A 27,999-nucleotide genomic window follows, 5' to 3' on the forward strand; every position below is an offset into this window, starting at 1 on the left:
ATGAAAGCCATTCTAACTGGGATGAAGTGAAACCTCATTGTGGCTTTGATTTGCATTTCCCTGATGGCTAGTTACCCTGAGCATTTTTTCATTTGTCTGTTGGCCATTTGGATTTCCTCTTTTGAAAAAGGAGAGGCAGAGAAAGAGAGAAAGGCCTTCCATCCACTGGTCCATTCCCCAAATGGCCGAAATGGTGGGGGTTGAATGACACTGAAGCCAGGAGCTTCTTCCAGGTCTCCCACAGAGTGCAGGGGCCCAAGGACTTGGGCCATCTTCTACTACTTTCCCAGGCCATAGCAGAGAGCTGGATCAGAAGTGAAGCAGCCAGGTTTTGAACTGGCGGCCATATGGGATGCCGGTGCTTCAGGCCAGGGCATTAACCCACTGCGCCACAGTGCCAGCCCTTTTTTTTTTTTTTCTTAAAGATTTATTTATTTATTTGAAAGTCAGAATTATACAGAGAGGAGAGGCAGAGAGAGAGAGAGGGAGGGAGGGAGGGAGGAAAATGGCCCAGTCTTAACCTGTGGCACCAATTGTATATTGTCTTCTGCCTAGGTCAAGAATTTATCATTTGTTGGGGCGGATGCTATGGCATAGTGGAAAAAGCCGCCACCTGCTGTGCTGACATCCCATATGGGCACTGGTTTGAGACTCTGACTTTGAAATAAATAAATCTTTTTTAAAAAGTGAAAAAAAATTTTCATTTGAGTTTGGCATTGTGGTGCAAAGAGTTAAACCACCACTTGGAATGTGGGCATCTCATATTTTAGAGTGCCCATTCAAGTCTCCATTGCTCTGCATCTGACTCAGCTCCCTGCTAATGTGGCTGGAAAGGCAGTGGAAGGTGGCCCAAGTACTTAGGCCCTAGCCACCTACATGGGAAACTCAGGTGGAGTTTCAGGCTCTTGACTTTGGCCTGGCCATTGGGGAGGAGCCAGTGTATGAAGACCTTTCTCACTCTCTCCCTTTCTCTGTTACTCTTTCACATGAATAAAAATAAATCTGTTTTGAAAAAAAGAATTTACCATTTTACCTACAAAGAATTGATAACACTCTCAGTCATTCTTACTGAAGTAAGTTTTTATTGCTAATCTTACCTCATCCTATGGGCAATTAAGTGCCTACATTGTGTACTTAATAAAATTAGCCTTGATAAAAATTTTTGCTGATTCAGAATTGGTTTTTCCCTCAGTTAAACTGAAGTCTATACTTTATTTAAGCAAGTTTGTGTTCCTGTGTGTAATCTAACACATTTAAGACTTATAAGGCTATTATCTCATTGAAAGAAAATGTACTTGAAAAACATGGAAATTTTCTTGTAGGAAAGTTGCAGGGTGATTGACCCCCCCAATGGCTGGTTAGGAATCCTAAAGTGTCTTTGTGTGTGTGTGTTTTTTTTTTTTTTTTTGACAGGCAAAGTGGACAGTGAGAAAGCGAGACAGAGAGAAAGGTCTTCCTTTTGCCATTGGTTCACTCTCCAATGGCCGCCGCACCGTGCTGATCCGATGGCAGGAACCAGGTACTTCTCCTGGTCTCCCATGGGGTGCAGGGCCCAAGCACTTGGGCCATCCTCCACTGCACTCTCTGGACACATCAGAGAGCTGGCCTGGAAGAGGGGCAACCGGGACAGAATCCGGCGCCCCAACCGGGACTAGAACCCGGTGTGCCGGCGCCGCAAGGCGGAGGATTAGCCTAGTGAGCCACGGCGCCGGCCCCGTGTCTTTGTATTTTTATTTCCTACTCATAATTGCACAGTCACATTCTTAATTAATGATGGGACTTTTAGTGCCAGAAATTGAAAGAAAAATGTTAGGTTAGAATTTTTAAGAACTAAGAAGCAGACTCACAAAACTCATTTTTTGTGGAAACATATAAATGGTTACTTCAGATTGTAAAGTGCCATACTGTTTGAGTGTAATTTGAAAACCTACAGATGTAAATGTGAGTGTTAAAGCAACATTTTTTTTAAGATTTACTTTATTTATTTGAAAGGCAGAGTTAGAGTTAGAAAGGGAAGGAAGGAAGGAAGGAGGGAGGGAGTGAGTGAATGAGAAAGAGAGAGCAGGAGTGCTTCTATCTGCTGGTTCACTTCCTAAATGGCCACAATGCCCAGGACTAGGTCTCCCATGTGGGTGCAGGGGCCCAAGTACTTAGCTTGTTTTCCACTGCTTTCCCAGGTGCATTAGCAGAAATCGGGATTGGAAGTAGGGCAGCTGGGACTAGAACTGGCAGCCATATGGGATGCCTGCATTGCAGGTGGCGGCTTTATCCACTACACCACAGCCTCAAAAGCAGTGTTAAATCAATTCTCTTTGGTTGCTTTTGGTTGAGGAAGAGGTGTTAGTTTATTATCATATGAGTTGTGACAAATGAATAGGAATAACTTGTTTTGAAAAATTGTTGTAATGTGTATATAATTTGATTTTTTATTTGAACATTTCAGTGTCTAAAAATGACTACAAAACGAAGTTTGTTTGTGCGGTTGGTACCATGTCGCTGTCTTCGAGGGGAAGAGGAGACTGTCACTACTCTGGATTATTCTCATTGCAGTTTGGAACAAGTTCCCAAAGAGATTTTTACTTTTGAAAAAACTTTGGAAGAACTCTATTTAGATGCTAATCAAATTGAAGAACTTCCAAAGGTATGTCAATAATGTCTTTCAAGATTGGTTGTTGTTACCTGATTACCATAATAGTATCCATATAAATTTGTTCTTTTTTTAAAAAAGATTTATTTATTTATAAGGCAGAATTAGAGGGGGAGAGAGAGAGAGAGAGAGAGTCTTCCATCTGCTGGTTCACTGCCCATTTGTTGCAACAGCCAGAGCTGGGCCCGTCCGAAGCTGAGTCAGGAGCTTCTTCCAGGTCTCCCACGTGGGTGCAGGTGCCCAAGGACTTGAGACATCTTCTCTTTGCCAGGCTTTAGCAGAGAGCTAGATCAGAAGTGGAACAGCTGGAACTCGAACCAGAGCCCATATAGGATGCTGGCTGGCACTGCAGGCAGTGGCTTTTCCTGCTGTGCCACAGTGCCACCCCAATTTGTGTTGTTTTCATATTTTGGTATAATTTTATCTTGGGGTATATGCCACAATTGACTTTTTTTTTAAAGACTTTATTTGAGAGGTAGAGTTACGTATAGACAGAGGGAGAGACAGGAGACAGTTCACTTCCCAAATGGCCGCAACCACTGGAGCTGAGCCAGTCTGAAGCTAGGAGCCTTCTGGGTCTCCAGTGCAGATGCAGGGACCCAAGCACTTGAGCCATGCTCCTCTGCTTTCTCATGCCATAAGCAGAGAGCTGGATCAGAAGAGGAGCAGCCAGGACATAAATGGCACCCATATGGGATGCCGGCCTTGCAGGTAACAGCTTTACCCATTTTGCCAAAGCACTGGTCCCCACAATTTGTGCCTTTAAAAAGTAGATTTTAAACTTTATCTCTTCAAATTAATCGCTTGAATACTTACAGAAATAACTTAAAGTTTTGTATTTAATTCCATTTGTATTATAGCCACTAAGACAATGACAGCACACAATTTCTGGACAACGAACTTAAATTAGTCCTATTGTTTTCTAGTTTTCATAAAAATTGATAATTTCTCTTGGTATCCAGTGTTTTAATTGAGGATAGTTGTTTGAGCTATGACATCATGATTCCACTGTTAAGTGGCATATTCTGTTTTCATCCATTATAGTTTGGAAATGTTTGGGAAGGACTTCCATGTCTGAAATCTAGTATTTGGGAAGAGCAAATTGGTTTATTGTCATGAAACACTGCCTTAAATTATCACCTTCTTTTTTGTGTACTTTTCTCTTAAATACTAGTCCTTCATCAGTTTCTTTTTTAAAAAGATTTCACTTATTTGAAAGAGTCACACAGAGAGAGAAGGAGAGGCAGAGAGATCGAGAGGTATTCCATCTGCTGGTTCACTCCCCAGGTGACCGCAATGGCCAGAGCTGGGCTGATCCAAAGCCAGGAGCCAGGAGCTTCTTCCACCTTTCCCATACAGGTGCAGGGGCCCAAGGACTTGGGGCCATCTTCTACTGCTTTCCCAGGCCATAGCAGAAGGCTGGATCAGAAGTGGAGCAGCCGGGACTTGAGCCGGCACCTATATGGGATACCAGCATTGCAGGTGGCAGCTTTACTTACTATACCACAGTGCCGGTCCCTAGTCCTTTATCCTTTACCTGGTTTCTTGTGTTTTAAGGAAAAGTTGCAGGAGCTTTGACTTCATTGTTGGGATCATTTGCCACCCAAAAAATAATGTTTTTGAAATTTTGGGTAGAGACCTGTTAGTGACTCATACTTTGTATGTGTGGCCAGATTTTGAAAACATGAGGGGCCAGTGCTGTGGCGTAGCTGGTAAGGCTGCCGCCTGCCATGCTTGTATCCCATATAGGCTGCTGGTTTGAATCTTGGCTGTTCCACTTCCAATCCAGCTCACTTCTGTGGCCTGGGAAGTCAGTGGAGGATGGGCCAAGTGCTTAGGCCCCTGCACCACTGTGGGAGACCTGGAAGAAGCTCCTGGATCCTGGTCTCAGATCAGCGCAGCTCCAGCCATTGCAGTCATCTGGGGAGTGAACCAATGGATGGAAGACCTCCCCGCCCCCCCCCCCCCCCGGCCTCTCCTCCTCTCTCTGTGTAACTCTGACTTTCAAATAAATAAATAAATCTTTAGAATAAAGAAACAGCCTAGAGGCAGATAATGCCCAGATCATGCTCCTTTAAAGAAAAAGAAAAAAAATGAATCAAAAAATTATAATGCAGATCACCAGTTAATTGGAATTTTCACACAAACATGGAATAATTCTTCTTTTAGTGTATGTGGCATTCAACATATTCTTGTATGTTCTTTACTAAAATATATATATTATATATAAATTGTTACTATTTACTTGAAATCCAAATTTAGTTGAGAATCCTGTATTGCATCTGTTGACCCTAATAGCATAGAATAGAAAATATGTGTGTTGCATATAGCCTTTTTTCTTGAAGTACTTGTTTTAGATTTCTGTGTGTTTCTGTACATGCTAGATGGCATGTGCAAAAGGCTTTTTTACTCTGTCATTCTTTAGGAAGTAATTTATCTTCCTTAGCCAGTTCTGCTCAAGAATATGGAAAATGCAACATTAATCTCCTTTCCTGGTCCCCACCAGTGGAGTCTGAGTCTGGGGATTGTGTTGAAAAGAGAGAAGTTGAGCCAGCACCACAGCTCACTAGGCTAATCCTCCACCTGCGGCACCGGCACACCAAGTTCTAGTCCCGGTCGGGGTGCCGGATTCTGTCCTGGTTGCCCCTCTTCCAGGCCAGCTCTCTGCTATGGCCCAGGAGTGCAGTGGAGGATGGCCCAAGTGCTTGGGCCCTGCACCCACATGGGAGACCAGGAAGAAGCACCTGGCTCCTGGCTTTGGATCAGCGCGGTGTGCCGGCCACAGCGGCCATTGGAGGGTGAACCAATGGCAAAAGGAAGACCTTTCTCTCTGTCTCTGTCTCTGTCTCTGTCTCTCTCTCTCTCTCTCTCTCTCTCTCACTGTCCACTCTGCCTGTCCAAAAAAAAAAGAGAGAAGTTGATATAACCATGCAAATAACTGAATCATTTATCCATCTAATCATACCTAAAAATTTTATACTTTGGTAACAATGTTACAGCTTTTACTTTGGAATAGGTTGTTGGAGAAGCAAGCCTCACAGTTGATTACATTTAATAGCAGTTATTTTTTATTACCTCAGCAAAGAATGTAGCCATGTACTTATTCTAAGTTTGTTTTGCTTAGGGTTGAATTATGAGGGCTGTAAATCATTCTGAATGTTTCACTTGTATTCATATCCATAACAGCATTACCAAAACAATTCAAGATCTTTCCTGGTATTGGTGTAATTACAAGTCATTCAGTTTTAATATGACTAATAACATTTATTTGTATTAGTTTGTGAAATATTTAAGGCAACTTAAAAGATAATCAAGATTGTTTCTTTCCTTTTTTTCAATAGCAACTCTTTAACTGTCAGTCTCTACACAAACTGAGTTTACCAGACAATGATTTAACCACATTACCAGCATCTATTGCAAATCTTATTAATCTCAGGGAACTGGATGTCAGCAAAAATGGTAAGATTTCTTTTTCTTCCAACATGTTTCATTATTAAGATTTCTATTGTTACCACAAAGGAAAATATAAAATTTTCAAAGTCTGATTGTAATGTGTTAAATTAGCTCATCTAGGAAGAAATCCTTTTTATATGTATATAAAGTTGTTTTATCCATTTTAAAAGTTTAACAGTCTGTTTTATAGCAGATACAATTCTTGGCTTATATTTTATTTCTAAATATGAAATTTGAAATCTAAAAGCAGATAGAGATTATGTAAGTTATTTTTTTAAAACTATTAACTAGTTACCATGTTTTACAGTAGATCTCTTGAACTTACCTCATTACCAAAATTGTGTACCCTTTGACCCTTTCACCAACATGTCCAAATCTTCCAACTCCTTCCCCACCAAACTGGTTAACCAGCATTCTGCTCTCTGCTTCTGTGAGTTTGCCTTTTAAGATTATATGTATAAATGAGATCCTGCAGTATTTGTCTTACTTTACTTAAAATGTCTTCCACATTTGCCCAGTTGTCACACTGATAGCAATTCTCTCTCTCTCTCTCTCTCTCTCTCTCTCTCTCTTTTTAAGATTTCATTTATTTGAGAGGGAGAAACAGAGAGAAAGGTCTTCCATCCGTTGGTTCACTCCCCAGGTGGCCGAAACGGCCGGAGCTGCACCAATCCGAAGCCAAGAGCCAGGTGCCTCTTCCTGGTCTCCCACATGGGTGCAGGGGCCCAAGGACTTGGGCCATCTTCTGCTGCTTTCCCAGGCCATAGCAGAGAGCTGGATTGGAAGGGGAGCAGCCGGGCATAGAACTAGGACTAGAACCAACATCCTTATGGGATGCTGATGCTGCAGGTGGAGGATTAACACATAGCACCACAGTGCCGGCCCTGAAATTCTTTGTTTTTTAAGGTTGAATAATATACCATTATATCATACATATCATATCTTTCTCTTTCTTTTTTTAAATTATTTATTTATTTGAAAGGCAGAGGCATATTTTGCATTTGCTGGTTCACTCCTCAAATGCCAACAGCAGTGAGGGCCTGGCTGGAGGCTGGGACTCATTGTTGGTTTCCTGTGTGAATAGCAGGGACTTACTACTGGAACTTCCTGCCTCGCAGGGTGTGCAGGATGCTGGAATCGGAAATGGAGCCAGAATTGGAACTAAGACACTCCAATATGGGATGTCATCATCCAAAGCAATGTATTAATCACTGCACCACACACCCACACCTATACCATATTTTCTTTTTCCATTTTATACTTAGGTTGATTACACATACTAGTTGTGTGAACAGTGCAACTGTACTACAGTCAACATGGGAGGTATAGATTTTTTTTGACATTGTTTCAATTTTTTTTTTTTTTTAAATTTATGTATTTGAAAGAGAGATAAGTTCTCCATCTGCTGATTCACTCCCCAAATGGCTGCAATGACTGGGGCTGTGGCTGGAGCAGGCTGAAATCAGGAGCTCCATCTGTGCAGGGGCTGAAGCACTTGGGCCATCCTCTGCTGCTGTTCCAGGCACACTAGCAGGGAGCTGCATCAGAAGTTGCTGAAGTAACCAGGGCCTGAACTGTTACCCATATGTGATGCTGATACTGCAGATAGCCACTCAAACCATTGTGCCACCATGCCAACCCCTCAGTTCCTTTTTAAGAAATATTTATTCATTTGAAAGGCATAAAGCAGAGAGAGAGAGATCTACTTGCTGTCTCACTCCCCAAATAGCCACAATAGCCAGGGCTGAGACAGGCAAAAGCCAGGAGCCTGGAACTCCACTCCCATGTGTGAGACAAGGGCCTCGGGTGTGTTAGGGAGCTGGATGGAACTCAAACTGGCACTTCAATATGATGCAGGGTGCCAGCATTGTAAGGATCAGTCACAATGGTGACTCGTGTTTTAGTTCCTTTGGATGTGTTGTGTTTTGAATATGGTTTGTCCCATGAAACTCATGTATGAGTTGAATCTCTCAAATCATGTTAATGGTCTTAAGAGACTAGAAACTCAGTTCAACTCTTAAAGGTGATTAGGTTTGCATCAGATCAGAGTACAGCCCCCATGATTGAGTCCTGATGGCTTTTTTTTTTAATTATTTATTTATTTGAAAGTCAGTTACACAGAGAGAGGAGAGTCAGAGAGGGAGAGAGAGAGAGAGAGAGGTCTTCCATCTGCCGGTTCACTCCCCAATTGGCCGCAGCCACCGGAGCTGTGCCGATCCAAAGCCAGGAGCTCTACCAGGTCTCCAACGTGGGTGCAGGGGCCCAAGGACTTGGGCCATCCTCTGCTGCTTTCCCAGGCAATAACAGAGAGCTGGTTTGGAAGTGGAGTAGCCAGATCTCGAACCGGTGCCCATATGGGACGCTGGCGCTTCAGGCCAGGGCATTAACCTGCTGAGCCACAGCGCCACTCCCTCTCCCCCCGACCATGGCTTTTATAAGAAGGATAGAGATTAGACACATGCACTGCCTGTCTCTTGCCATGTAATACTCTGTCAGCAAGAAGGCTGTCACCGGACAAGGCCCATGAATGTTGCACCTTTAGAACTGTGAGTCAAAACAAATTTTTTTCTTTATAAAGTAGCTTGCCTTGGGTAATTTTTTTTTACAGTAACAAAAAATGAACTATATACCCAGAGAACATATACCCAGTAGTGGGACTGCTGTGTTTTTTTTGAAGATTTATTATATTTATTTTATTTGTTTATTTAATCCAGGACTGCTGGATCTTATGATAATTCTGCTTTTAATTTTTGAAGAGCCTCCATACTGTGTTTCCATAATAGCTTTATTATGGAAAATTTACATTCCCGTCAGCAGTGTGCAAGGGTTTCCTTTTCTCTGCATCCTTAGCAGCAGTTGATTTTTTTTTTTTTTTTAATTTTTTTTTTTTGACAGGCAGAGTGGACAGTGAGAGAGAGAGAGACAGAGAGAGAGGTCTTCCTTTTGCTGTTGGTTCACCCTCCAATGGCCGCTGTGGCTGGTGCGCTGCGGCTGGCGCACCTCACTAATCTGATGGCAGGAGCCAGGTACTTCTGGTCTCCCATGGGGTGCAGGGCCCAAGCACTTGGGCCATCCTCCACTGCACTCCCTGGCCACAGCAGAGAGCTGGCCTGGAAGAGGAACGACCGGGACTAGAACCCGGTGTGCTGGCGCCGCAAGGTGGAGGATTAGCCTAGTGAGCCGTGGCGCCGACCTGTTTTCTTTTTTCTTAAAGCTTTATTTATTTGAAAGAGTTACTGAGAGAGGGAGAGGCAAAGAGGGAGATCTTTTTTTTTTTTTTAAGACATTTATTTTTTTGAAAGAGTTACACAGAGAGAGGAGGAGAGGCAGAGAGAGAGAGAGAGAGAGAGAGGTCTTCCATCCACCAGTTCATTCCCCAGATGACTGCAGTGGCCGGAGCTGCGCTGATCCAAGACCAGGAACCAGGAGCTTCTTTCAGGTCTCCCACGCGGGTGCAGGGGCCCAAGGACTTGGGCCATCTTCTACTGCTTTCCCAGGCCATAGCAGAGAGCTGAATTGGAAGTGGACCAGCTGGGAATCTAACCAGTGCCCATGTGGGATGTCGTTACCACAGGCGGTGGCTTTACCTGCTGTGCCACAGCACTGGTCCCAATTTTTGTCTTTTTTGATAACTTTTCCAACAGGTGTGAGATATTAATATTTGTATTTATCTTGTAATTAAAGATGTTCTCTTCCCATGTGGCTGCAATGAAGCTAGCAGCCTGGAGCTCCATTTAAGTCTTCCAAGGGCCCAAATACTAGGGCCATTATCTGCTGCTTTCCTAGATGTATTAGCAGGGAGCTGCATTGCATGTGGAGCATCCAGGACCTGAACCAGTATTCTGGTGCTGGAGGTTGGCATTGTAGGCAGCAGCTTACCTGCTGTGCCTCGATGATGGCCTGGTTAATAACCATTTAACTGGAGTGAGATTGTGTCTCTTGGTTTTTATTCTCATTTCCCTGATGGTAGTGGTACTGAATATTTCACAGAAGGTGCAAGAGTTTAGAGACATGCCTGTGTTAGGTGTGGCACAGAAACTCTGGCTACTGTTAGTTTCAGGGGCTAGGGCTGAATGGTGTAGAGCTTAGTCAGCAGGTGCTTCTCTTTGCTAATGTTGGGAATGGACTGATTCATCGTTCAGAGTGAGTGCACCGTCCTGGGTGTTTCACCCTCCCAGATGTGTGCATTGCCTGAAGCACGAGCACATTCCTATTCCATGATCAGACTCTATTGCAAGAACTTGTCTGTAGTGTATGGGGAGCTCTGAGCCTCAATAGGCAGACAGGATGAGGGCATAGGAACCCTAGTCCTGGTGTGCACAAGTTTTTACATCAACCAGTGTGATGTTTTAAGTAGTCAAGAGGAGGGGAAGAAGTGGGGAGGACAGTGATTCCCAAATCTGGGGCAAGCATCTGTATTTCTAGGTTCCTAAAAGCTGAATATCCTTGCTGCTCTGCTTCTACTATCTGATGATATGCCGAGAGCTCTATGGACTAGGGTACTGGGATTGCCTTTACTCTGTTGTGCCCAGTTGGACGTGTGGGGCTGTTTTCCTTGCTAGAATGCAGGTATGTCTGAGGCTCCTGGGAGAAAGATTATCAGATGGCTTCTGTCTCAGCATGGTATGGCTTCTGACAGTGACTCCTTTCGCAAGGTTGCACCACGCTGTATTGCACCTGTGCTCTGGGAGGGTTGGGGAAGAGACAGTAGGAGTTCCTTCTCTGAACAAAGTAGCTGTGGGTTTTCTGGGGAGCTCACCTTGTTAAACTGCTGTTTTGTAGTGAGTGGATTCCTCTCTAGTGAGGGTTGTGGGTTTAAGTATTCCTGCAAATGGGATTTCTCAGGGCTCTGCTCACCCTTTTCCTCTGCAACTGGGAGTCATCTCTGTGTGCTGCTACTCAGGCTACAACTGTTTTCCCACTATTTCCTTACTGTGCTCAGTTGTTCTTCCTTGAGCACTCACCTCAAGAATACAGTTGATTTAGGACTTCTCCACGGAGTGAGAGGCTGACACTGGCCTTCTCTACTCAGCCATCTTGAATCTGCCCACCATTCGTACTTATTCTCCACCTTTCATGTATTGCACAGGCTGTAACACATTAATGCTTTTTCTCCACCTTTTTTAAAAATACCAACTAGGTAATCCTGCATGAAAGATGGAAGAATACCTGTGAATTTACCAGTTCTGATTTGTTAGCATTTTGCCACATTTGCCTTCCTGCTCTTTTTCATGTATATAAATTTAAATATGTTGAGGGAAAAGTTTTAAAAATATTATCTATGTTTAGTTTCTTCTTGCTATACCTGTTTAAATTGCAGACCTCATGAAATCACCCTTAAATATTGGAATACATAGTTCCAAGAATAAGGAAATCCTGTGAGGCCAGCACTGTGGTGTAGAAGGTTAAGCTCCTGCTTGCAGCACTGGCATCCCATATAGATGCCAATTCTTGTCCCGGCTGCTCCACTTCCGATCCAGTTCTCTGCTATGGCTGGGAAAGCAGCTGAAGATGGCCCAAGTGCTTGGGCCTATGCACCCACATGGGAGACCTGGAAGAAGCTCCTGGCTTTGGATCAGCCCAGCTCCAGCCATTGTGGCCATTTGGGGAGTGAACCAGCGGATGGAAGACCTTGCTCTCAATCTCTCTCTCTCTCTCTCTCTGTAATTCTACCTCTCAAATAAATAAAATCTTCAAAAAAAAAAATAAGGCAATCCTTATTCATAACTACAGTATCTTTATACTCACAAGAAATTTAACATCATATTTCTTCCTGTTGCCTAATAATGCACCTTTCACCTTTTTAATCCCTTTACCTCTTGCAAGTTAAAGGTTGTCTGTAGTTGTGTCTCTAGTCTTTCAGATTCGGGAGCAGTTTGACCATCTTTTAAATGACACTGTCATCTTTTTTATACATTTTTATTTATTTTAATTTTATTTGAAAGGCATAAAGAGAGACAAAAACAGAGCTCTTCCATCTGCTGGTATACTCTGCACAATCCTAAAATAGCCAGGCTGGTCATGCTGAAGCCAGAAGCCTTCAGCTCAGCGTACGTCTCCCCTGTGGCTCCCAGGCACATGAGGAGTAAGCTGGGTTGGAAGCTTGAAGTCACCAGGACTTGAACCAGGCACTATGATTTGTGCATCCTAAGTGATTAATAAATTTTTTTTTATTTGAAAGGCAGAGATAGACACACACACACACACACAAACGTCTTCCACTAATTCACTCCCCAAATGGACTCATTGCTGGGGCATGGTCAGGCTGAAGCCAGGAGCCTAGAACTCCAGGCAGTTCTCCCACATGGGCCCAAGTATTTGGGCCACTTTTCTCCTGCCTTCCTAGGGGCATTAGCAAGGAGCTGGCATGGAGGTAGAGCGGCTGGGACTCAGGACTCCAGCCGCTGCTTATATGGGAGGCCAGTTTCACAAGCTGCAGCTTAACTCACTGTGCCACAGTGTGGCCCTCCAGGTGGCTCTTGACCACTGAGCCAAATACCTGTTCCCCATTGCCATTGTTTAAGAGTTGAGATCAGTTGGTGTTTGATTTTTATGACTTTTTCCCGTATGATTTCACTCAAGATTAAGTAAGTGCCCACCATGTAAAACTTCTCCTTATGAAGAATTTATTTCTGTCCCTAGTGCCTAGTATAGTGCCAGTTTTTGCTTGATTGAAGTTGAAAATTAAATGAATTTAATTTGCTACCATATGCTGATAGATAAGTTACTCTAAAGCATTAAAAAATTTTAGAATTTTTTGTGACTTTAAAAGTCAACTAGTCTATTCTTCCATCCCAAAGAGTTGTCTATATTTACTTTTTGGCCTTTTAAAATGGGAGAAGTTACCATTTTAAGGAAAGAGACTTGAGATAATGTGAGTATTACTAATAAAATCTCATGCATCTGGAATTGTTTGTACCTAATACATTTTGTTACTGGTCTTGATTGTATAAATATATTGCTTTTCTCAGTAATAAATTATTTCAGATATCTCCCCCTGAAAATGCTTGTACTATAGGCTTACTGCTTTAAGATAATAGTGGTGTTATGGCTCTCTACTTTCATTAAATTAATATTTCAGACTTTCATGTACTATTTTAAAAGAAGATTTACTTATTTGAAAGGCAGAGTTAGAGAGAGAGAGAGAATGTATTCTGTCTGCTGGTTCACTCCCCAAATGGCTGCATCAGCTGGGGCTGAGCCAGGCCAAAGCCACCAGGAGCCTGGAACTCCAACCATGTCTTCCACATGGGTAGCAGGGGCCCAAGCACTTGGACCATTTTCCACTGCTTTCCCAGGCATATTTGCAGGGAGCTGGAACGGAAGTGGAACAACCAGTACTTGAACACACACTCATTTGGAATACCAGCATTGCAGGCAATAGTTTAACCCCCCACGCATCACTGGCCCTTCTTCATATACTCTTAAAGAATTACCTATTTTACAGTTATGACAGCTTACTAGACCATATCATCTATTTCAGGAGTTCCTTATTGCTTATATCAAAGACCTGCTTTAAATGATTTTTATTTGAATAATTTTTTTGGATTTTATTAATAATAGTTCCATGTGAATATTTATGAGGAGTTGGAGATATTTTTAATGAGATGAAAAGATTTAGAATAAGTATGTAATTATTCTGCCTGGAGAAATGACATTATTTATTTCTGCCAGTAAAATCTTAAAACATATTGTAACTAAAAGTTAAATTGATATGTTCCTTTCTTTCTATGATTGCTCACATAGAAACGACCTTATCTATTCTTTATGTTGCAGAAATCAGTCTTTTTTTTTTGGACAAGCAGAGTTAGCGATACAGAGAGAAAGGTCTTCCTTCCATTGGTTCACCCCCCAAATGGCTGCTACAGCTGGTGCAGGCTGGTGCAGGCTGGTGCGCTGCGCTGATCTAAAGCTAGGAGCCAGGTGCTTCCTCCTGGTCTCCCTTGTGGGTGTAGGGCCCAAGCACTTGGGCCATCCTCCACTGCACTCCTGGGCCACAGCAGAGAGCGGGACTGGAAGAGGAACAACTGGGACTAGAACCGGCGCCCCAACCAGGATTAGAACCAGGGGTGCCGGCGCCGCAGGCAGAGGATTAGCCAAGTGAGCTGTGACGCTGGCCAGTCCCTTTGTTTTTGTTTCTTGTGGTTTTTTTCCCTTTTGTTCTTGAACTGTGTCTAAATAAAACTATTTTTTTGTTGGTGAACAAAGCTAGCTAAGGAGAGATAAGACACTATAATAGTGTCAGGACTGTTACCTTGCCTAATGTAAGTTCCAGCAACTATAATTCCTTATCTTTTTTTTTTTAAGGATTTTTTTTTTTTTATTTTTAAAGAGTTAACAGAGAGAGGAGAGACAAAAGTGGGCTTCCTTCTGCTAATTCATTCCCTAGATAGCCACAATGGAAGGAGCCAGGAGCTTCTTCCAGGTCTCCTATGTGGGTAGCAGGGAACCAAACACTTGGGTCATCTTCTGTTACTTTTCTTAGGCCATTAACAGTGGAGCAGCCAGGACATGAACCAACACCCATATGGGATGCCAGCATTGAAGGCTGTGACTGCCCACTATGCCACAATGCCAGCCCCTCATTCCTCATCTTATAGTCATCATTATAAGTGATATAATGAACCCATTTTACTAGAGAACGGAGGTTATTTTAATCAGCTGGTGATATTTAAGCTGAATGTGTATATGCCTATGTAAGTCTACTTTATTGAAAACAATAATATAGCATGCCTATTAGGTTGATGTGGCTTCTTGTAAGAAATTTTAATTTTGATACTTGCATTTTTGATTAGGTAGTAAATCACTTAAAAGGAAGATTAGTACCCTTTAATTTTTTCTCTAATGTAGTATCTGATATGAAATCTTGCATAAGTGTTTTTTCCTTTTAGGTGTTTGTATCGTTGCAGTCTAATGATACTGAATGCATTTTAACAGATACTTAATATATCTTCCAGTTACACTTTTCAGGTTCATCAGCTGTTATGCCTTCTTTGGAAAGAGGCAGGGAAATAATGTGGCATACTTTCTTATTAATAGTTTCAGCAAGCTGTGGTTACATAAAAGCACTTGGTTGAAAATTGTGACTTTAGATTGTCAAAGTGATCTTTTGTAGAGTTCTTTGGTGTTTTTAACAAATATTCAAAATAAATGGAAGAAATTTATTTAAATGACAAGACTAAGTCGTTGCTTATCAGTAATACTTACTTGTAATGTAAGTAGACTAAACTCCCTAATTAAAACATGCAAACAGGAGGAATTGGGGGGAAAAACAAAAAGTGCATGCTGCCTAGTGGAAATCTACTTCACCTTTAAAGATACATGTAAACCGCCGGTGCCGCAGCTCAACAGGCTAATCCTCTGCCTGCGGTGCCGGCACTCCGGGTTCTAGTCCCGGTCGGGGCGCCGGATTCTGTCCCGGTTGCCCCTCTTCCAGGCCAGCCCTCTGCTGTGGCCAGGGAGTGCAGTGGAGGATGGCCCAAGTGCTTGGGCCCTGCACCCCATGGGAGACCAGGAGAAGAACCTGGCTCCTGCCTTCGGATCAGCGCGGTGCGCTGGCCGCAGCAGCCATTGGAGGGTGAACCAACTTCAAAAGGAAGACCTTTCTTTCTCTGTCTCTCTCTCACTGTCCACTCTGCCTGTCAAAAAAGAAAGATACATGTAGACTGAAAATGAAATGATAAAAAAAAATTTTCTATGTGAACAGAAACCAAAAGCAAGTAGAGTAGCTATACCTATATCAGAAAAAAGTGACTGTGTGTGTTGTCTGTGTCTGTGTCCCCCTTTCTCTGTCTCTCTGTCAAGTAAGATAAATCTTAAAACTATACTAAAATCTCTAGGGGTGGGCCTTTAGCACTGTCATTAATATACTACTTGGGATGCCCCCCCCCCTTTTTTTTTTTTTGACAGGCGGAGTGGACAGAGAGAGAGAGACAAAGGTCTTCCTTTGCCGTTGGTTCACCCTCCAGTGGCCGCTGCAGCTGGCGTGCTGCGGCCGGCACACCGCGCTGATCCGATGGCAGGAGCCAGGTACTTCTCCTGGTCTCCCATGGGGTGCAGGGCCCAAGCACTTGGGCCATCCTCCACTGCACTCCTGGGCCACAGCAGAGAGCTGACCTGGAAGAAGGGCAACCGGGACAGAATCTTATCTATTATGAGGGCAGGTTAGAACAAGGCCAAAAGCTATATTCATTAATAATATGAGCAGTCATTTACTAGCCATGACAGGGAAAATTTGCATTTTTTTTTTGTTTTGGACAGTGAGCATGTTTTATCTTTGTTCAGTTGAGATTATAGATTTGTTTTTTTACCTTGATGTGTCATGGCCTAGTCTGACACTGTTGTTTCCAGGAAATAGTTTAGTGTAAGAGGAAAACACCAAGGCTGCATTTGAATGCAAGGGCTGATTGTATTAAGAAGGAAGACTAGGCCGGCGCCGCGGCTTACTAGGCTAATCCTCCTCCTTGCGGCGCCGGCACACCGGGTTCTAGTCCCGGTCGGGGTGCCGGATTCTGTCCCGGTTGCCCCTCTTCCAGGCCAGCTCTCTGCTGTGGCCCAGGAGTGCGGTGGAGGATGGCCCAAGTGTTTGGGCCCTGCACCCCATGGGAGACCAGGAGAAGTACCTGGCTCCTGCCATCGGATCAGCACGGTGGGCTGGCCGCAGCATGCCGGTCACAGTGGCAATTGGAGAGTGAACCAACGGCAAAGGAAGACCTTTCTCTCTGTCTCTCTCTCTCTCACTGTCCACTCTGCCTGTCAAAAAATTAAAAAATAAATAATTCTTTAAAAAAAAAAAAAGAAGGAAGACTAGTTGATAACAACAGACTAGCTCCTAAGTGTCAGAAATAAAGAGTTCTTTTGTAGTTAAATAAGAGTGATATGAAGAAGATGCACATATTTTGTGGGAGCTTCATTTTTATTGTAAACCTCAGAGTTGTCTTTTAAAAAGAATGTATAACAAAGGAACATTATTGATACAGATTTTTCCACAGCTTTTCTCTGCAGCTTTGTTTTCAACTATGTTAGTTTATATATAGAGAGAGAGGAAGGGAGAGGGAGGGAGGGAGGGAGGGACCAGCTCAATCAGGAGGGTGGCATTGAAAATAAATTCTTGTTTTTATGTGAGAGAAACAGAATATTAAATGTTCTGCATTTTGTGTTCTTAACATCATCACATAAAGCTCTTGTTTTCAGAAGAACTAGGAGAAGGAAAGGTAAAGTAAACAGCAGTTATGAAGAGGCAAATGAAGAAAAGGTGAAAGAGAAATTGTCATGGTGTTTCTGTTGGATTGGCACTGGTGTTATTATTTAATTCCTGCTTAATTGCAGTTTACTTGCATATCTAATGTATAAATTATTGTTATTATTTTGGCCTTTGTAATAGTCTTTTAATTTGATCATTGTTTGTTTTCTAGGAATACAAGAGTTTCCAGAAAACATAAAAAATTGTAAGGTTTTGACAGTTGTGGAGGCCAGTGTAAACCCTATTTCCAAGTAAGTTCTTCTCTTTTGAATAGGTTATTTTTGTGATTATCACAATTAGAAAACAACAGGGAACTATCTCTTAAAATATTTTAATGAAAATTGTCTACCAATTCTAAATTCATATAGAATTTCCATTTTAGTGAATAAAAGGAAACTTTATAAGTAATCTCTCTGACCTCATATATTACAAACATAAAATTAAAATCCAAAAGAGATAATGCATGTAGTTTTGGTCTAATTGTTACAGATAGGTAATGTCAGAAATGAGACTAGAATACGGGTTTCCTCACCTAGAGTTACTTGCACAATATAAGAATGTCTTTGCCTTTGAATCAGATTTATGACCCATTCAAATTTTTGAAAACCATAAAAGAAATGGAAGGATCAAGAAGGCAAAACAACAAAAGAGAAGGGGGAAAATGAAAACAAAAACATATGATTGATTTATCATAGCCCACAAGTTATGTGTGTTCTTTTATGATGCTGATGGTTATAAATAGAAAATTTTCTTGGCACCAAAGCTAGTAAATTTTGCAGAAATGAAATAGTAATAAAAAATGAACAAAATGAAGCATAGCTGAGTTGAATATTCAACCCAACTTTCATATGTTAATACAGTATTTCCAGAGTGGTATCACTTGGACCAAGTGGAAGATGAGCAGTGTGAAAATAGAGGAATAAATAAGTCAAAGTCTGATATATCTTACTGCATGAGGTTTTTTTTTTTTTTTTTTTTTTTTTTTTTTTTTTTTTTTTTTTGACAGACAGATTTAGACAGTGAGAGAGAGAGACAGGTTTTCCTTTCCGTTGGTTCACCCCCTAAATCACTGCCATGGTTGGCGCGCTGCAGCCGGCCGATCCGAGGCCAGGAGCCAGGTGCTTCCTCCTGGTCTCCCATGTGGGTGCAGGGCCCAAGCGCTTGGGCCATCCTCCACTGCACTCCCGGGCCACAGCAGAGAGCTTGACTGGAAGAGGAGCAACCAGAACAAAATCCAGCGCCCCAACTGGGACTAGAACCTGGGGTGCTGGCGGGCAGGCGAAAGATTAGCCATGTGAGCCACGGCGCTGGCCTGCATGAGGATTTTTATACTTGTTAAAATCCATAGTAAACATATAAAGTGATACTTGAAAATACTACTCCTAATTTAAATTTTTGTATATTTTATATAGGCTCCCTGATGGATTTTCTCAGCTGTTAAACCTAACCCAGTTGTATTTGAATGATGCTTTCCTTGAGTTCTTGCCAGCTAATTTTGGCAGGTAAACTACAGTTCCTTCTAAAACTATTGAGTTGGTTCTTATAAAGTTTACAAACCTATAAACTTTTTAGTAATACTATTAATTAAAATTTCATAAGCTCTTCTATAATTATTTCTAAGTACTGTGATTTCTACAATATTTTTGGATCTTGTGATTTTGAGTAGAAATTTATTTTCAGAAGTAAACAATAGCATGAGATTTTTAGATTTAAAAAGATTTTTTAAGGTTAGAAAAAAGGTTGTAATTTCTGTAAAATTGCAATATTGAATGCTATTTTCTTAGCATTTATCTCATTGTAAAATCATTTTAAAACTGTTTATCTGTCTACTCCACTAGTATGAAAATTCTTAAGAGAAATTGTTTCTGTAATCTACCTCAATTCCCTAAGTCCCTGAATAATTTTTTTAAACCAGTGAATAGGTGTCAGGTTATCATTGAATTTAATGACTAGATGAAGTGCTATCCTATGTATGTTGATTTTATATTTTGTGTAAAAATAACTGGGGTACTTGGTTAGATTCCTCTTTTGTTTCTGGTGTTTGCAACACTTAATCCTTTTTCCTTACTTTTTAGGAGGGTGTGTATCACAGAAGTGCCAGAGAATTTTTCTTCCTCCTTGATGTTCCCTTTTTCTCTCAGAACTGCACTCTAGAATTGAATTATTAATGTCTAATTCACCAGTGCTTAGCAATTTTTGTAGATATTCTAAGTAAAAAGCATGAAATGCTTCAGGATTGGTATTTAGGGATAGTTACTTTGTCCCTTTGAAGATATCTAGTAGTACTTACCTAATTTTTCCACCATAACTGTGAGGAGCACAAATCTGTTCTTCCTTTGTGCTTTTTTGTGTTCCTCTGTAATTTTTAATTAGTCTGCACATAATACGCTATATCAGAGAGCTTTAGATTGTGATTTTTAATTTGTTAATTCCTTTTCTTTGTCATTAGATACTTATTTGTTTTTTATTTTGCAGATTAACTAAACTCCAGATATTAGAACTCAGAGAAAACCAGTTGAAAATGTTGCCTAAGTGAGTAAATTTTACCACCAGTTATTTTTAAAGACTAGCACATTTGGTCATTTAATTATGATTAATGTTAAATATAAAAAACAGATGTGTCTGTGGTTGTTTAACATGGTACTGTTGTTAATTAGTAGTGATTTTTACAGCTCTCAGTTACATATTCTTTTCTCTAACAAAAGTATGTGAAGCCCACCTGAGTCCCAAATAGAGATCCCAAATTCGCATGCTAGAACTCATACATACTACTCATTAGAGCAATTCATAGGGTCTTTGAGTGAAGCCTGATAACTAGATTGTCAGGCATTCTAATCTATTGTAAATTAGAAATGGAGTAATTAGGCCCTTAATGGCCTGGGACTGGCATTGTCAATGCAGGCTAAGTCTCCACCTGTGATGCTGTGATGCTATTGTCCCATATGGGCACCAATTCAAGCCCTTGCCACTCTACTTCCAATCCAGCTCTGTGCTAATGCACCTGGGAAAGCAGCAGATGATGGTCCAAGTGATTGGGCCCCTGTCACACGTGTGGGAGACCAAGATGGAGTTCTAGGTCCTGACTTCAGCCTGGTCTAGCCCCAGCCCCAGCCATCGTAGCCGTTTGTGGAGTGAACCATTAGATGGAAGAACTGTCTCTGTCCCTCCTCTCTCTGTAACTCTACCCTTCAAATAAGAACATGAATCTTGGGGGGTGGGGGGGAACAACAATGGCAAGGGGCTGGCATTGTGATACATCAGGTCAAGTCACTACCTGGATGCCACCATCGCATATTGGAGTCGCAATTTGAATCCTGGCTGCTCCTCTTCTATATAGCTCCTGCACCTGGGAAAGCAATGGAAGGTGGCCCAAGAACTTGGGCCCCTGCCACTGGTAGGAAACCCATATGGAATTCCAGGCTTTGGCCTTGGCCTGGTCCAGTACTGGCTGTTGCTGCTGAAAGGCCAACACAAAACACACCAAACACCAGAGTTAAAGATTATTGCTGGGTGGGGGGAAACCCAACAGGCTGGACGCCAAGGGCGAGAGAGGGCAAAAAGGAAGAGGAAGAGAGAGAGGTCAGGAGAGCCTGTGCGTGGGAAGCAGGTTCTGGTACAACCTTGAGGGGGTAAGGAAATGGGAGCAAGGAATCCCATTAGGGTAAGGGTGGAGCTGATGCTCGTGGTTGGGCCATTTGGTCACCTGACCCCTAGTAAGCCAGGCTGAGTCCTGGAGAGGCCGAACTTACTATGCAAAGTTACTAATATGCATCTGGGGCTTGAGATAGTGCCATTTCAAGAACAGCTGCCATCTGGGAAGTGAACCAGTGTATGAAAGATCTCTGTCCGTCTACCTTTTAATAAACAAATCTTGGGGGGGAAAATGCTGGTGGGCATAGTACCAAGAACACAAAAGATGTTGTACTCTTCCCATAAGACAGGACAAAAGGTAAAATAAATTATCTACAAATGGATTCTAGAGGTAGATGGGTGGAAATTTGAAGGACATTGATTCTGTTTTCTCTTTGAATTAGGAAGCTGAATTTTCTTTTAAGATGAAATTCTTAAATTTCTGAAATGTATGAGTGGAACCAAAGTAGCTGATAATAGCTGCAGAGAGTTGAGGTAGAGATACTTTCTGATGTTACAGTATTGTCAGAGTTTCTCTTTTTTATTACTTACGTGTTTTGTGCATATTTTCCTGAATCTGTTTAAAAACATGTTTCTGGGACATTGTCTGTAATTGAATTTTTCTAATGCACTGCTTTTTATTTTTGCACTTTTCTAAAACTTACTGTCTTGTTATTCTGATACTATTGAAGCAAGAAATGTAAGATTATGTTTTGCCCTTTCAATCCCCCCTGTCCCCACTGCCCTCTTTATTTAATATAAGAGCTTATTTTCATAGAATATATCTTTTTACATCTGGAGAAAGATTCTGAAAATACTTTTTGCTTTGCTATGAAGAAGATAGAGCTTCCAACTTTTCTGGACAGAGATATCAGTAAGGGACATTAGAAATATAGTAGTAAGAATGGGTACTCAATCTGTATCAAAGCTTTGAGAAAAATTGGCATTTTGTGATGGATTCTGTTGAAGGAATGGTAATAAAATGGCATATTTTAAATGTAAGGATTGAGAAAAATTAGCTGCTTCTAATTTAAACAAACAACATAGTATTGTTACAATTATGGTGTCTTCTGAATTTCTTTTATTAACAAGCTGGACAAGTGTTGTAGCTGAGTTTTATTTATATTTTTAAAGATTTATTGATTTATTTGAAAGAGTTAGAGAGAGGCAGAGGTAGAGAGAGAGCGAGCAAGTGAGAGCTTCCATCTACTGGTTCACTCCTCAAATAGCCACAGTGGCCAGAACTGGGTCTTTCTGAAGCCAGGAGGCATGAGCTTCATTCTGGTCTCCCACGTGGGTGCAGGGGCCCAAGGACTAGGACCATGTTCCACTATTTTCCCAGGTGCATTAGCAGGGAGCTGGATCAGAAGTGAAGCAGCCAGAACTCGAACTGGCACCCAGTAGGGGATGCCAGCACTGCAGGTGGTGGCTTTACCTGCTATGCCACGGTGCTGACCCCAGCTGAGTTTTGTTTTACTCATAAATTTTTGTTACATTTTCAAGAAGATAGAAAGTCTGTGTTCTTTTGCAATCATTTATGGTGTCTGTGGATTTTTTTTTAAAGATTTATTTTAGGGGCCGGCGCTGTGTCATAGTTAATCCTCTGCCTGCGGCACTGGCATCCCATGTGGGCACTGGTTCTAGTCCCAGCTGCTCCACTTCCAATCCAGCTCTCTGCTCTGGCCTGGGAAAGCAGAAGATGGCCCAAGTGCTTGGGCCCCTGCACCTGCGTGGGAGACCTGGAAGAAGCTCCTGGCTCCTGGCTCCTGGCTTCGGATCAATGCAGCTGCAGCCGTTGTGGCCATTTGGGGAGTGAACCAAATGAAGGAAGACCTTTCTCTCTGTCTCTCCCTCTCACTGTCTGTAACTCTACCTCTCAAATAAATAAGTAAATAAATAAGGTTTATTTTTACAGAGAGGTAGAGACAGAAAGAGGTCTTTCATCCACTGGTTCACTCCCCAGATGGCTGCAATGGCTGGAGCTATGCCAATCCGAAGCCAGGAGCCAGGAGTTTCTTCCAGGTCTCGCACGTGGGTGCAGGGGCCCAAGGACTTGGGCCATTGTCTACTGCTATCCCAGGCTATAGCAGAGAGCTGGATTGGAAGAGGAGCAGCTGGGACTAGAACCAGCGCCCATATGGGATTCCGGCGCTTCAGGCCAGGGTGTTAACCTGCTGCACCACAGTGCTGGCCCCATGTCTGGATTTAAATGATGTTGATTTCCAAAGTATGAATGTATTAATACACTAACAGTATAATTATATTTTCCTGTTTTTGTCATACCCAAATAATTTGTTAATAGTTTCTTATTTTGTAGTTGGTAGAATCTCAGTGTATTAATTAATGTTTCTTAAAATTTGATTATAAATGTTTGAATTAATTAGCAGTTAGTTTCCAAATGTGCCTTTTTTCCTATGTTTTTAAAGTTCCTGTAATTACAGAGAAGTATTGATATTGTTAGAAGTTCAAAATGGTGTTAATTGCTTTAATTTAAATTAAATAACATTTGTTTATATTTGTAATTCTTATAAAAGTTTCTTTTGAATTGTATTTGAGTTGTAATTTGAACATATGGAGAGCAAAGTTACCTTTACTGTTCTTCATCATTTTGAAACTAATTTTCAGAGTTATCGTTATTTTGGAGTTTTATAAATACATGAGCTAACAGTCCTGAAAAACACTTTTTGGAATTATGATAGTAATTACTATGTGTCTTCCAAATTGTGTAATTCATATTTTTCTTAGAAAATTAACATTTTTACTTTTTAACTTTACATGTGAAAGCCTATATATAATATATTACACATTACCTAAGAATGTTTTAAATTATAAAATTTGAAAGCTTCCATGTAATTGATATTACTGCATATTTAATTTTTGATTTTGCTGCATTGTGAATAGGACTATGAATAGATTGACCCAGCTGGAAAGACTGGATTTGGGAAGTAATGAATTCACAGAAGTGGTAAGTTGTCACAGTCTCAGTTTCTGTAAATCCTTTTTTTTTTTTTTTTTCTTTTAAAGAGTTATTTCATTTATTTGAAAGAGTTAGAGAGAGGTAGAGACAGAGAAAAGTCTTCCATCCGCTGGTCCACTCCCCAGATGACCGCAGCGTCTGGAACTGTGCTGATCCTGAAGCCAAGAGGCAGGATCCTCCTCTGGGTACCCTGCATGTGTGCAGAGGCCCACACATTTGGCCATCCTCTGTTGCTTTGCCAGGCTCTTTAGCAGGGAGCTAAATTGGAAGTGGAATGGCCAGGACTTGAACTAACACCCATATGGGATGCTGGTGATGCAGGCCGGGACTTTAATCTACTGTGACAAAGCACAGGCCCCTATTTCTGTAAATCTTACATTTGATTGAGGAAAATGTGAACATTGTGGTGTGAGGGCACTTCAGAAAGTTCATGGAAAAAGGAATTCAAAAATAAGTTTATTTTGGCTTTTAGATTTTTGAAATCCATGCATGATTTTCTTCATAATCTCATTTTGTACAAGCTTTTTAAGACCTCTAATATTTCTCTTAAAATTTTGAGAAAGTATACTTTTTTGAATTGGTAATGAGACCTCTTGCTGTGTTTGTGTTTTGTATGCTAAGTGCGCTATGAGACTGAACTATAAGGATAGGAGTATGTAAGCAATGTTTTTGGAAATTGTTTCTGAAGAAGAATTCATCAAGCTGGTGGATTTTATTCTGTTTGGGAAGTTCTATTCCATGTGAAAAAATATATTTTTGAGACAAGTGCGGTGGCACAGTGGGTTAATCTTCTGCCTGCAGCACCAGCATCCCATATGGGTGCTAGTTCTAGTCCTGGCTGCCCCTCTTCCAATCCAGCTCTCTGCTGTGGTCTGGGATAGCAGTAGAAAATGGCCCAAGTCCTTGGGCCCCTGCACCCATGTGGGAGACTTGGAAGAAGCTCCTGGCTCCTTTCCGATCCGTGCAGCTCTGGCTGTTGCAGCCATTTGGGGAGTGAACCAAAGGAAGGAAGACCTTTCTCTCTGTCTCCCTCTCACTGTCTATTACTCTACCCCTCAAATAAATAAATCTTTAAAATATATTATTTTTATTACTTATTGTATCATTTCTAAATATTTGGGTTTTTATATATTATTCTGTTTCATGTTAACTGTGTGAAAATTCTCAGTAAATATTAATTTTATAAACCTAGTAAGCTTTCAGAGTCTTAATTTTTATACCATCTTGGTTTTATAAAATTAAACATTTTTTAAAAACTTATGATAGAAGTACAACAAAGCACGAAAGGAATTTTCTTTTAATCCAAGTTACTTCTAGAATTCTTACCTATATTTATGCATTGGCAATAATCGAATGACATGCCTCTTACGTATGACTCATGTTACTATGAAGATTAAGTATAATGGTAGTCTAAGCCATCACATGATTATTGATTGCACATGGCTCTGTGGTGTGGCAGAAATAACCTTGAAGGAGGCATTTGAATCTTCAGCCTGGAAGGGCCAATGTGCAAGGACAAATTTTACCTGAATACCAACATTTACCTTAACACTTGAATTAATTTTTAGGTATTATAAAGAGTTTTCTGACATGTAATTGGAAAATTTTACTGCTTGTTTAAGTAGCAGAATATTCTTATGTGGTTATGCCTTTATTTATCTACCTTTTTCTGTGATCGGACATTTTGGATATATGTGGCTTTTATTTTTCTCTTTATTTATTTTTAAAAAAGTATTTTATTTATTTGAAAGGCAGTTCGGAGAGACAAAGAGAGAGAGGTGTTCATCTGCTGGTTCACTCCCCAAATGGCTGCAAGAGCCATGGGTGGGCCAACCAAGCCAAAGCCAGGAGCTGGGAGCTTCTTCCAGGTCTCCCACTTGGTGCAGGGGTTCAAGTATTTGGGCCATCTTCCACTGCTTTTTCAGGTGCATTAGCAGGGAGCTGGATCCGAAGTGGAGCAGCTAAGACTTGAACCAGCGCCCATATGGAGTGCTGACACTACAGGACGAGGCTTAACCTTCTATGCCATGGTGCCGGTCCCTATTTTCCTCTTTATTAATGTCACCAGGAAATGTCTTTGTTATTTGTTTTCCTGATATTTCCTAAAAGGCTGCATCTGTTTGGATAATGAATCTTTTTGGTATGCTCCAAGTGTGAGACTTGCTTTTTTTATTATTATTGTGTAAATACTTGACCGTGTGGTTTAATTCAAAGCTTATGTGAGTTTTATGTAATCTACTTTTATGAAATGCCTATTTTTGTTTCCTGCCTTAATGCTGTTATAGTAATTATAGTGCAATGGAAAGGCTCACATCCTGGCTTTGCTTCTACCCTACCCTCATTTATTCAATCTATTGAAACCAAAGATTATTAGAAATTTTCAGGGCTTCTTTTGCCAGATAAAGACATTCATGTAAAATTTTTTAGAAAGCTTTTATTTGATAAATATAAATTTCATAGGTACGGCTTTTGGATTATAGTGGTTCTTCCCCCATAATCACCCTCCCACTCCCACTCCTGTCCCACCTCCTACTCCCTCGCATATCGCGCTCTTCATTAAGAAGATCAACTCTATACTAAGTAAAGATTTCAACAGTTTGCATCCACACAGACACACAAAGTATAAAATACTGTTTGAAGACTAGTTTTACTGTTAATTCTTTTAGTACAGCTCATTAAGAACAGAAGTCCTACATGGGGAGCAAGTGCACAGTGATTCCTGTCGTTGATTTAACAGTTGACACTCTTATTTATGATGTTCATGATCACCTGAGGCTCTTGTCATGAGCTACCATGGCTATGGAAGCCTTTTGAGTCCACAGACTCCAACATTATTTAGACTGGCCATAATCAAAATGCAAGTTCTCTCCTCCTTTCAGAGAAAGGTACCTCCTTCTTTGATGGCCCCTTCTTTCCACTGGATCTCACTCACAGAGATCTTTCATGTAGGTCATTTTTTGCCACAGTGTCTTGGCTTTCTGTGCCTGAAATGCTCTCATGGGCTTTTTAGCCAGATCCGAATCACTTAAGAGCCGATTCTGAGGCCAGTGCTGTTTAGGACATTTGTCATTCTATGAGTCTGCTGTGTAGCCTGCTTCCCAATTCATGTAAATTAATTTGATTTCTCCCCTTCTTACCCAAACAGCCTGAAGTACTTGAGCAGCTAAGTGGATTGAAAGAATTTTGGATGGATGGTAATAGACTGACTTTTATTCCAGGGGTATGTGTGTGAAAGTTTTAATGGCTTCACTTATTGCTGTCACTCCTTTGAAGTTTTTCAAATTGTGTATTTAAAAATTATTTTTAGTGAAAAAAATTGTAAATTCCTCAAGTAGAAACAAATTACACTTTTTTAAAAACAACACTTTTTATTAAAATTCAAAATTCTCATTAGAAACATTTGTGTGAGATAGTCTCTTAATTTTAATTTTATTTCATTTGAGAAGCAGAGTGACAGAGAAAGAGAAAGAGGGAAAGAAAGAGACAGAGATCTTCATCTGCTGGTTCATTCTCCAGATGCCCACAACAACACAGAACTCTGGATTTCCCATGTGGGTGGCAGGGACCCTTGTGTTTGAACCATCACCTGCTGCCTCCCAGTCATATTAGCAGGAGGCTGGATCACAAGTGGAGTAGCCAGGACTTGACCTGCACGCCAGTACTGAGTGTGGGCATCCTAAGCAGTGGCTTTACCTACTGTGTCCAGATGCTCAGCCTAAAATAATGTCTCTTTTAAAAAAAAAAAAAAATTTTATGTATTTGAAAGGCAGAGTGACAGAGACAGAGAGAGATACGTTTTTTTCCACTAATCCACTCCCCAGATGTTCACAACCACTACAGCTAGGCCAGGTCAAAGCCAGGAACTAAGAACTCCATTTGGATTTCCCGTATGGGTAGCAGGAACCCAAGTACTTGGGCCATTATCTGCTGCCTCTTGGGGACATTAGCAGGAAGCTGGATTGTAAGCGTGGAATAGCCAGACTAGAATCAGGCACTCTGATATGGGATATAGATATCCTAAGCTGTCACTTAACTCACTGTGCCACAATG

At 41.2% G+C, this 27,999-nt stretch overlaps 1 protein-coding gene across 50 annotated transcripts in view; it reads left to right on the forward strand.

Moving 5' to 3' along the window:
* ERBIN (erbb2 interacting protein) overlaps nucleotides 1–27,999 on the forward strand; it is a 133,737-nt gene that overhangs the window by 42,348 nt on the left and 63,390 nt on the right. For 38 of the 50 annotated variants that reach the window (XM_051853685.3, XM_070056775.2, XM_070056778.2 and 35 more), the window contains 7 exons: nucleotides 2,444–2,641; nucleotides 5,989–6,106; nucleotides 17,515–17,593; nucleotides 18,755–18,844; nucleotides 19,818–19,874; nucleotides 23,874–23,937; nucleotides 27,095–27,169. In XM_051853685.3, the coding sequence (XP_051709645.3) occupies nucleotides 2,453–2,641; nucleotides 5,989–6,106; nucleotides 17,515–17,593; nucleotides 18,755–18,844; nucleotides 19,818–19,874; nucleotides 23,874–23,937; nucleotides 27,095–27,169 (672 nt within the window). In that variant the 5' untranslated portion in view covers nucleotides 2,444–2,452. Of the gene's footprint in view, nucleotides 1–1,413; nucleotides 1,520–2,443; nucleotides 2,642–5,988; nucleotides 6,107–17,514; nucleotides 17,594–18,754; nucleotides 18,845–19,817; nucleotides 19,875–23,873; nucleotides 23,938–27,094; nucleotides 27,170–27,999 lie in introns of all 50 variants that reach the window. The other 12 variants (XM_051853684.3, XM_070056777.2, XM_070056792.2 and 9 more) reach the window with 1 other exon arrangement.

The sequence above is a fragment of the Oryctolagus cuniculus genome, chromosome 14, assembly GCF_051225735.1.
Source record: "Oryctolagus cuniculus isolate XC-2025 breed Fujian yellow rabbit chromosome 14, ASM5122573v1, whole genome shotgun sequence".
Lineage (NCBI taxonomy): Eukaryota > Metazoa > Chordata > Mammalia > Lagomorpha > Leporidae > Oryctolagus > Oryctolagus cuniculus.